This window comes from Neopsephotus bourkii, unplaced genomic scaffold (assembly GCF_033783945.1).
Source record: "Neopsephotus bourkii isolate Nb327-2 ecotype Australia unplaced genomic scaffold, CSIRO-AGI_Nbou_v1 NB_1825, whole genome shotgun sequence".
Lineage (NCBI taxonomy): Eukaryota > Metazoa > Chordata > Aves > Psittaciformes > Psittacidae > Neopsephotus > Neopsephotus bourkii.
The window spans coordinates 251516-261852 of NW_026902298.1; the positions used below are offsets into that span (position 1 = coordinate 251516).

At 48.7% G+C, this 10337-nt stretch overlaps 1 protein-coding gene across 3 annotated transcripts in view; it reads right to left on the reverse strand.

Annotated features, from left to right (window-relative positions):
• Window positions 1-7349, reverse strand: part of NARS2 (asparaginyl-tRNA synthetase 2, mitochondrial) — a 60479-nt gene extending 53130 nt beyond the window's left edge. For 2 of the 3 annotated variants that reach the window (XM_061343287.1, XM_061343286.1), the window contains exons 1-4: window positions 7198-7348; window positions 3618-3727; window positions 2700-2820; window positions 1904-2044 (exon numbers count right to left, since the gene is read on the reverse strand). In XM_061343287.1, the coding sequence (XP_061199271.1) occupies window positions 1904-2044; window positions 2700-2820; window positions 3618-3727; window positions 7198-7317 (492 nt within the window). In that variant the 5' untranslated portion in view covers window positions 7318-7348. Of the gene's footprint in view, window positions 1-1903; window positions 2045-2699; window positions 2821-3617; window positions 3728-7197 lie in introns of all 3 variants that reach the window. The other variant, XM_061343288.1, reaches the window with a different exon arrangement.
• Window positions 7350-10337: the final 2988 nt, after the last annotated feature.

Consider the following 10337-nt stretch of genomic DNA (forward strand, 5'->3'; position numbering starts at 1 on the left):
CACGTTATTCAGGCTGTACTCATCATTACACACAAGATTTTTAATCAGAACGCTCTTAATATGATTCTACTCAAACTAAAACCAGTTGATCTAAACTAAAAAATGCATCAAAATGAGCGTGAGCAGCAGGTCGACAAAGCAGATTCTCCCCCTCTGCTGCACTCTGGGGAGACCCCCCTGCAGTCCTGATCCAGCTCTGGGGCAGCAGCACAAGAGGGACGTGGAGCTGTTGGAGTGAGGCCAGAGGAGGCCATGGAGATGCTGCGAGGGCTGGAGCAGCTCTGCTCTGGAGCCAGGCTGAGAGAGCTGGGCTGGGGCAGCCTGGAGAAGAGAAGGCTCCTGAATGGGAGCAGCTCCAGTGCCTAAAGGGGCTGCAGGAAAGCTGGAGAGGGGCTTGGAACAAGGGCCTGTAGGGACAGGCCAAGGGGAATGGCTTGAACCTGCCCGAGGGGAGACTGAGCTGAGCTCTTAGGCAGAAGCTCTTCCCTGTGAGGGTGCTGAGGCGCTGGCACAGGGTGCCCAGAGAAGCTGTGGCTGCCCCATCCCTGGCAGTGTTCAAGGCCAGGTTGGACACGGGCTTGGAGCAAGCTGCTCTAGTGGAAGGGGTCCCTGCCCATGGCAGGGGTTGGAACTGAAGGAGTTTTAAGGTCCTTTCCAGCGCAAACCAGTCTGGGATTTGATGATTTCAATGAACAGCTTTAAAAGAAAGAGCCCAGGTGTGCTAGAGGCATTGCTACCTTTATCTACTCACACAAAGTATCACACTTTATACAGAATCTGTGGAGTTAATTTGCTGCCTGCACCACCTGAACACAGCCTGTGCCATGCCCACAAGTTGAATGAGACATGTTCATAAAACACAGGTGCTCCCCACCCATCAGTCTGTAATGCATCAAAACAGGAGTCTCCCAGTCTCAGCTAACAGCATTCATACAGACTTGCAACCCAGTAACAGAAAGGTAAGAACTGAGAAGAAAAGTGTGAAGCTCTGAGTCAGTTTGTCACAGCCTTCTTGCATCACAGATTTTTCTGTGTGGGATGAGGCTTCTATCCAAGGACTGTAAGGTCACTGCAGAGGATGGGTTAAACAACTCCATATTATGTTGTGTTCCACAGACCACACACACTCAAGGGCAAACATATTGCAACTTAGGGAAAGGGATAAAATAACTAACAGGAAGTGGGTGGAAAGATGCTAACAAGACTAGAGATGTGCTGACCTGATCATTAAGCAACAGAGTGGCCAAGGCCTCAGCCAGGCCCAAGCCTGGAAAGAAAACCACCATGTCTAAAATCATCAAATCCCAGATTGGTTTGGGTTGAAGGGACCTTAAAGCTCATCCAGCTCCAACCCCTGCCACAGAAAGGGACCCCTTCCACTGGAGCAGCTTGCTCCAAGCCCCTGTGTCCAGCCTGGCCTTGAGCACTGCCAGGGGTGGATGGGGCAGCCACAGCTTCTCTGGGCACCCTGTGCCAGCGCCTCAGCACCCTCACAGGGAAGAGCTTCTGCCTAAGAGCTCAGCTCATTCTCCACTCGGGCAGGTTCAAGCCATTCCCCTTGGCCTGTCCCTACAGGCCCTTGTCCCAAGCCCCTCTCCAGCTTTCCAGCAGTCTCTTTAGGCACTGGAGCTGCTCTCAGGTCTCCCCTTCAGGAGCCTTCTCTTCTCCAGGCTGCCCCAGCCCAGCTCTCTCAGCCTGGCTCCAGAGCAGAGCTGCCCTTGCAGCAGCTCCATGGCCTCCTCTGGCCTCGCTCCAACAGCTCCATGTCCCTCTTGTGTTGCTGCCCTCAAAGCTGAATCCATACCTTGCAGTCAGGATAACAGATTCCCTCCCTCCCAGCGTGCTCCCATGAAGCCAGACTTGGGGAGAGTTTTAGACCTAAGCTCAGTACAGAGGGGAGTACCTGGAAGAACGAGTGGATGCTTGCAGTGGCTTCACTGCGGATTCTCAAGAGGGAGCCGAGTGTGTTGTTTCTGCATCGCAAGTGAGGGAACTGTCGGACATACTCCAGCGGGTGCCTCTCCTTCATTTTCAGGGGGAACAACTGGAAACAGGGAAAGAAAAATAAGAGGATGAGAACTTGGAGTCAGTGTAGTTTTACTGCTGTTCATGGGATACTATTTCTGTCTACTAAAACTCAACTGTCATTACACAACACCGAAGAACTGGATGCTTTTGCCTATCTTCTAGTTATTCTGTGGATTTTATAATGCTTACAGCAGAGCAAGAGCCATGAACACAAGAGACCGAAATGCTCCACCCTTTTGGACATTGAGTCTTCTTGAAGTCCATTTCACTCCTGCAAAGGGGAGCTGGTTCCAAACATGCCTGTGGCAGGTACGGTTCTTCCTCCTGCATAATCTGGAGTTTTTTGCCAGTTCCACTGCTTCTCCAATTCACATCCCAGCCAGACTGAATCAGGTGAATCACCTGGCACAGGCAAGTGCTTCTGGGCAGGAGAAGCTGCTAGCATGTGTGCCAGTTTCCATGTAGAAACAGCTCTGCCCCAGAAGAGCTTTCACGGTGATCCCCTGAGGTACCGTTGAGGTACCATACAGACACTGCTGACAAATCAAAGCCTGCAGGATCAATCAGACTTAAAGAAACTACAGTCTGAGCACACTCTGCTGCATACTTGGACCTTCTGAAATAATTTCCAAAGTGGTCCTACCAGTCGGGCTCCTGCTGTAGTGACATACCAAAGCATTACAAGGTCCCACCACGCAGATGGTTTCAGCTTTCAGCTCCATGTTTTGCATCTTATGAGGACTTTTGACCAGTTTCCCTTGCACTTCCACTGCGCTTCCAAAAGTCAGGTCCCTAAAAGACCAAGAAAAAACAACATTCAGAAGACAGATTCCTGTTCATGTAGCTGGACCACTTGAGTTCACAAGAGATACTGCAGCCATAAGGCTTAATCCAAGAACTGAACGTTTATTAAATGCACAAGTGGGAATGTGAATAGATTCACAAAGCTATAGAAGAATTCAGGACAAGTTAGGAATGTTGAACAACTAAGGGGAAAAGAGACAAGGGGCTCCTGTGGGGACAAACTAGGCTTATAAAGAAATAAAGTTAAAACAATCAAGTTACATGCTGAAGGTTCCTGGATCATCCCAGAACTCCCAACCCCAACCCAAAGAACAACCGAGAGTAACAAACAAAATGAAGCTGTAAAACAAGTGCATTACTTTATTATAGTACAACAGTCATGCCTATCTAGGGGTTATGCCTACCAAGCCTGCCCTGAGGTAGTTATAGTAAGAACAACAGCCTTCCAAAACCTGAGGGACAGTTATTCCTGGTTATCCCTGGCTATGTTGTGCGATATCCAAGCAAGTCCAGCAGTAGTCCAGAACGACCACACTACTACAGCTATTAAGAAAATGAGCTCCAAATTAATCTCAGAAGACAAGATACTGAACCACAAGGCCCCAGCTAAGTGGAGACAGAGTAATCAGACATGTTCCATTCTAAAAACACATCCAGAAAGCCCGGAATGCCAAAGGGTCTTTCTCATGGTCAGGTAAGTGACTGGCAAGAGGAAAGGAGGCCTAAAGAGACCCCATCAAGCACTGGTCACCACATATTTCCTCAGGTGTCTCAAACAGACCAACCTGTTTTCCAGGCTGGGATCAGCAACGATCTGGAGGCTTTCCAGAGAACTCCCATCATTTATGTGTAGGAACAAAACTTCCTTCTGGGATCGGACAGAGCGGACCCAGCCCTAGAGATAAAAGAAAAAGGAATTTGTTATTTCTTGGCATCAGCTCAGTGTCGTGATAATCTTTTTCCAGCTGAGCAGGACAAGCTACTTTAGCCTTATTTTAACTTCTTACCGAAATCAAAGGAAATATTTCTTTAGGGACAACAAAAAATTAAAAGGACAAATCAGTTTTTCTATTGACTTCAAAGCAAAGAGAAAAAAAAATCCTTAGGCAGAGACATCAAATCTCCTCCTGAGCCCAGGAGGGGTAGCTAAGACCAACCTGCACCTCTGAGGTGCTGAGAATACAGAAAGAGTGTTCTGAAGATGAAAAGCATTTTAGCAAAGTACATATTCTTATTAGTGATGTCCCTTCAAAACATTGAAACAGAAGAGAGTAGGGATGCACAGTCCTTTATAACACACTCAAGACTGTTTGGATGCTGTTCAGCCTCGAGGAGAGAAGCTGCGTGGGGAACTCAGAGCAGCTTCCAGTGTCTGAAAGGGGCTACAAGAATGCTGGAGAGAGACTCTTCATTAGGGATTGTAGTGATAGGACAAGGGGTGATGAGTTCAAACTGAAACAGGGCAAGTTCAGGCTAAATATAAGGAAGAAGATCTCTACTGCGAGGGTGCTGAAGCACTGGAACAGGTTGTCCAAAGAAGTGAATGCTCCATTCCTGGCAATATTCAAGGCCAGGCTGGACAGAGACTTGGGAGACACAGTCTAGTGTGAGTCATCCCTGCCTGCTACGGGGGGTTTAACTGGATGATCTTAAAGTCCTTTCCAACCCAAACCATTCCATGGATCTATGATTTTATGATTTTTGGTATCAATTTTTTGTTGCTATATCACCTATAGGGAGGTTCTGACTGAAATCTGTACACTAAAATAAAACCTAATGCCCTGAATGCTTCCCCTTACACTTCAAATTCAATACTGATGAAAAGATGCATTAAGAAGAAATCTAGCCATGTTCTTGTCCAGTTTGACTAAAAGAATTAAAAGAGTAGAAGCAGTTCTTTGTGACAGTAAAACAACAGAACTGGCCATGTACCTGTTCAGTTAACTTCATTTGAGTTTTCAATGAAAAACAGTATTTCCTTTAAAAGAAATTACAACTTAAGTCAGCACCAAGCCACCAAGCAAAAGAAACAGCATCCAAAATACAACTTCCTCAGTTGGTCCCCAGTTCACAAGTGTTGAGACAAAGCTGCCCTTAAAAGCAAAACTATCTGCTGGGGAGCTCCCAGCTCATCTTATGATAAAACTATAGAGAACAACCAGAACCAGTGCTGACTGAAGAACCAAACTGCCTCTTTTCCAAGCAGTTTTGTCTTGTTTAACTGGAAGAGTCCAAATTGTTCCAATAACTTCAAACTACACAAGTACTTTAGGGATTTTATGTCAAACAAATGTGAATCCATCAACTTCTGTTGTCTAGACTGAGCCATCTTCAGGCATTGAATAGTACCAAAAGCACTCTTAAAACTACCATGTAACTACTAACACACACAAGGCATTAGCCAGGTTTGTATAGCAGGAAGAGGACAACTGCATACAAGAACTGTGGAAGGTTTTAAAGCCACAAACCCAACAATCAATGAAACCTCAGCTTTTGCTCCAGGCTCACGACTTCAGACATTTACCTAAATGACCTCTGCAGGATGTTTTCACCTGAAACAAGAACTACTGCAAGAAATCAGAGTCTAAAACTAAAGTGTGATCATTTGGGCACCCTCATATTCTTAGGACTAAAGAAGCAGGTGTTTAAAAGGTACTTCATACTGTAACATACCTGAAGCTGTTGTGCTTATCCTCAGCATTCCACTAAATCCCCAGAACTTGTAGCATACGTTATACTTGATGCATGTTTAATGCATAATGGCAGACTGTTTTCTTAGTTTCTTTCCTCTTAAGTGCTCCTTAACAAAACACACAAAACCCCTGAAGAATGAAACATTTTCCACCTCATCAGGCTGTCCTGGGATCTGTTAAGGAGCTGAGTCTTGCATCCTGCAACAGGAAATAAGAGCATACCCACAGGCCTGCAGGGGAGGAGCAGGGGCTGCGGCAGCAGTGCTTTGACCACCTCACACTTTACCAGAAGCAATGTGTAATGACAATCCCAACTCAGAGCAGACTGCACATTCCAACGACCTGGCTGTAAGAAGGTTGGGTTTAAGCCAGATCAGTTCCCCAACCCAGTTTAATACAAAAACACCCATTTTGCCAGCATAGAACCAGAGCACCAAAGCAGCAAGGACCTGGGGTAATAAAAAGCCAGCATTGCCAATTTCAGCATCAGTTTATTCTAGCTTGCATTATTCACAGAACTAAACTGAAAAGCATCTGTACTGGATGAGCTGCTTCCTACCCCATTAGGCTTCATCTGTGTGTGTGCAGGAACACCAGTGTGTTTGAAACTGGTTTTGGGGTCAGTAGAATCCCAGACTGGTTTGGGTTAGAAGGGGCCTTAAAGCTCATCCAGCTTCAACCCCTGCCACGGGCAGGGACAGCTTCCACTAGAGCAGCTTGCTCCAAGCCCCTGTGTCCAACCTGGCCTTGAGCACTGCCAGGGATGGGGCAGCCACAGCTTCTCTGGGCACCCTGTGCCAGCGCCTCAGCACCCTCACAGGGAAGAGCTTCTGCCTAAGAGCTCAGCTCAGTCTCCCCTCTGGCAGTTCAGTTTAACACTGTTACAAGTAGCCCAGCCCTTTACAGATTCACCCAGAAATACTGACAACTGCACAGTCCTAGCCAAGGGCCTTGCACTAAAACAGGGACTACAGACCTGCAAGCACTACTCTGGCTGTGGAGCACCAGAAAACAGGGGGACACACAACTGTGTGCTGAGGAAAGTGCAAGAGTTCCATTGCTAAAAAGCCCATTTATCCCAGTTTACCTTGGTGCATAACAGGAAATGGTTATATATGAACACCAATTAAACTGTTATCATTGGCTTTAGCTGACACTACTATAAACCCAGACGTAGAACAAGGCTCAAAGCAAACCAAGGAATGGTTTGGATTGGAAGGGGGTTGGAAGCTCATCCAGTTCCACCGTCCCGCCATGGAAACCCCTGGATCTCTGTAGGAAAACTGCATTTACACAGCCCGGCAGGAATCTTACCCTCAAAGCTGTAAAACCATCATCACAGAGGCAACGCTTCACTCTCTCAAACCAGTCAGGTGATAAAACCCAACGTGTAAAGTGCATATTTCAGTACAACCCATTACAGTACCAGCCTCTCGCTGCACATCCTGAGTAACTTCACAGCTCTGAAGCTGACTTAACAACGTCAAACTGAATTAACACAGTGAACCTGGCTCTGCAGACTGCAGACGGAATCTGTAACCAAAGGAAAACGCTCTGCAGAGGCTCTATTTCGTCTCCCTGAAGCACCGGGGTGCCCAGCGCAGCCCAGGCCCCCTCCCGGCCGCCAAGGCTGTGGGTGACGGCGGCACACCGCCACCTCCCCGCCACACACCTGCACTTTAACCTGCTCCACCGGCTCCGGGGCCCGCAGCGCCTCACGGACCCGCAGCACCCGCGGCAGGGAAGCGCAGCGGCGAAGGCCCCGCCACCACCCGCCCCGGGCCCGCAGCATGGCGCAGGCCTAGCGGGGCCGCTCCCGCAGCCGGCCCGGCCGCATCCCGCCACGGCCGACAGCTACCGCCCGGCTCCCGAGAGGCGAGACGACACGCCTCCCGGAGCATCATGTGACCATCTTAACCAATAGCCGCAGGGGGCTGCCCCAGAGAGCCAATCGGAACTGAAGCGCACCCATCGCGAGAACGGCCTCTTCCTCCGCCATGGCGAAAGGGCTTCTGGGAAATGTAGTTCGTAAAGGCAGGAGGACGGGATCCCCATGGCCGGAATCTGTATGGTAACGGGGAAGGGATCCCCGTTTTGGGACACAAGGGATCCTCATGGCTCGGGTAAAGGATGCTGCTGCTCTCTGGGACCTTGGCAGTGCTGTGGTTGCCTCCTCTTGTGAGGTATATAGGAATGATTCGTGTCAGAAACTTAGGAGTCCTTGTCAGCATTGCACTTTGGGAGGAATCGGAAATCATGTGTAGAATGTATAGGAATGATCAGATTACGATGGGAGTTCCTGTAAATACAATGATGAAAGAAAAGAAGGAACAAAGGAATAATCCTTCCTAATCAAAGTCTTTGTTACTTTAAGGGGTACTTTAACTACTTGAATGTCTCAGATGCTTTGCTAACTACAGAGGGTGTTTTGTTTAACTGCTTGAATACCTTAAGGGGGTTAAGTAATCAAGGGATACATTCTGTTACGGGATGAGGTGAAACTTGTGTAACTATATAAGAAATGGAATTGAGGGGGCTAAGACAGTGGTTAAGCTTGTGACAGACATTCCCTGTTAATGTATTGCCAAGGAATTCAATGACTTTTTAAGAAGTTTCATCACCCAAAGATAAGATCCCAGCAACAGGAGGAGAACAATGAAAAAGAATCACGTCGGTATTTGGGTGAAGGAGACGACAGGATTGGCTGAAACCCAAGACCGAGGAGTATAAGACACTGTACCCCAGAACTCTCGGTGTGCGTTGCTGGTGGAGTGAAGGCTCCCCTGCGCACCCAGCGTTCCTTGCTTATTGCTTCTCAATAAATTGTAAATAAATTAAATTTGGACCAAAACCCTGTCTATGCTAAATTTTTATAACACTCTGCCTCAAGAGCTCTGCCTGGTCAAGGAGGGGAAGGGGCCAGGCTGAAACACCTGAGGAAAAAGACAGTTCCAACTGGGATCTCAGCCAGGCCAGGCTGCAGCCCTGCCCCTCAACCAGCCCTTGTGGGAGCAGGATGGAGGGAGAAGCTGTATTTCAGGGATGATCTGTAACCTCCTGTGCTCCTGAATCCCTCTCTCATACAGCGGGATAAGCACTGGATCGACCTGTGCTTTTCCTAATCAGGGATGCAGGATGTGGTTCTGCTCTGCAGGCCTTACTGGGGGACAAGGCCCTTTTTCTGTCCCTTTTTCAGCCTCACAACCTTCAGCCCGTCTAGCTCCACAGAAGGAGAAGTGTTTCCAGCTCTATGGAGAAGGATTTGGGAATAGTGGTGAGCAAAACCTGGACAATGCACGCTCACAGCCCTGAGATTCAACCAGATTGTGGGCTGCATTAGAAGCATGGCTAGCAGGTCGAGGGAGGTGATTCTACCCCTCTGCTCCACTCTAGTGGGATCCCACCTGGGGGTCTCTGTCCAGCTTTGGCATCTCCAGCACAAGAAAGATGTGGACCTGTTAAAGTGAGTCCAGAAAATAATCAGAAGGCTGGAGAATCTCCTATGAAGAAAGGCTGAGAGAGGTGGGATCATTCAGCCCCAGGAGAAGGCTTCATGGGCATCATATTGCAGCCTTTCAATGCTTAAAGGGGGCTTATAAGATGGAGAGAGACTTTTTGCTAACGCCTGTAATGACAGGGCTCAGGCAGTGGTTTTAAACTGTAAGAATCGAGATTTAGATTGCACATGAGGGAGAGCTCTTCCCTGTGAGGGTGCTGAGGCGCTGGCACAGGGTGCCCAGAGAAGCTGTGGCTGCCCCATCCCTGGCAGTGTTCAAGGCCAGGTTGGACACAGGGGCTTGGAGCAAGCTGCTCCAGTGGAAGGGGTCCCTGCCTGTGGCAGGGGTTGGAGCTGGATGAGCTTTAAGGTCCCTTCAGCCCAAACTGTTCTGTGTTCTATGAAAAAGGGATAACATCAGTGCTGCTTCCTCACCCAGCCTAGGCTTTGCCTCTCTATTCTGCCCTTTGCCTGGTCCATGTATGTTCCTCTTCTTACACAGTCACACCACAGGAAGGCAGCAACAGAACATACCTGCTGTGCTCGTGGTCAGAGATTGCCTAATTCCTGTGCATTGATGTTTGGAGTCCGGCGGGTGAAATGAGACAGCAGCAGTGTGATGCCCCAGGGCCAGGAGGTGCTGGGGGGCAGCTTTGGTAGGGAGGCAAATCCCTGCCTCGCTGAAAGTCAAAGTCTCAGGTACGAAAAGAACTGCCAGCCAGAGAGCTCGTTTAAAAGGAACAAGCTGGGCTCATGGGAAAGGGAAGAGCAAAGCTTTGTAGATGCAGATGCCTGGTTTCAGCTTTTCCCTGGGGTGCTTTTTATCTGTGCATGAAAAGCTGCTTGTCCTCAAAGTCCCCATGCTGCTTGCCAGGGCCTTCCTTCACCTCTGCCTTTGCTCCCATTTAGCCCATGTCCCTGCCTGTGGCTCTTAGTCTTGACCTGAGCTCTGAGCTGCTTTGAAAGGCCATCCTGAGGCATTAGAGCTTCAGGGCAAGGGCACAACATAACTGGGTGGATAAGAAAGAGGAAGGAAAGGAGACTGCAGGAAGGGCTGCAAGTGCATCCTCAGCCAATGAGGACAACTTGTCTCTTCCATGCTCCTCCAAGGAATGAGGCAGACTGCCCGTACACATGCAGGTTAATCCTTAGCACTGGGGACAGAGGGACACACATGTCTTGGTACTCTTAAGTGAACAAAATGAGTTTTGTTTTAATGCCAGGCACCATCCCCTCCTGTAAGAGCCAGCACTGAGCTTTGGTGGCTGTTGGTACAGTGATGTGATGTGTTCTCTGAGACAGTCACAGCTCAGGAA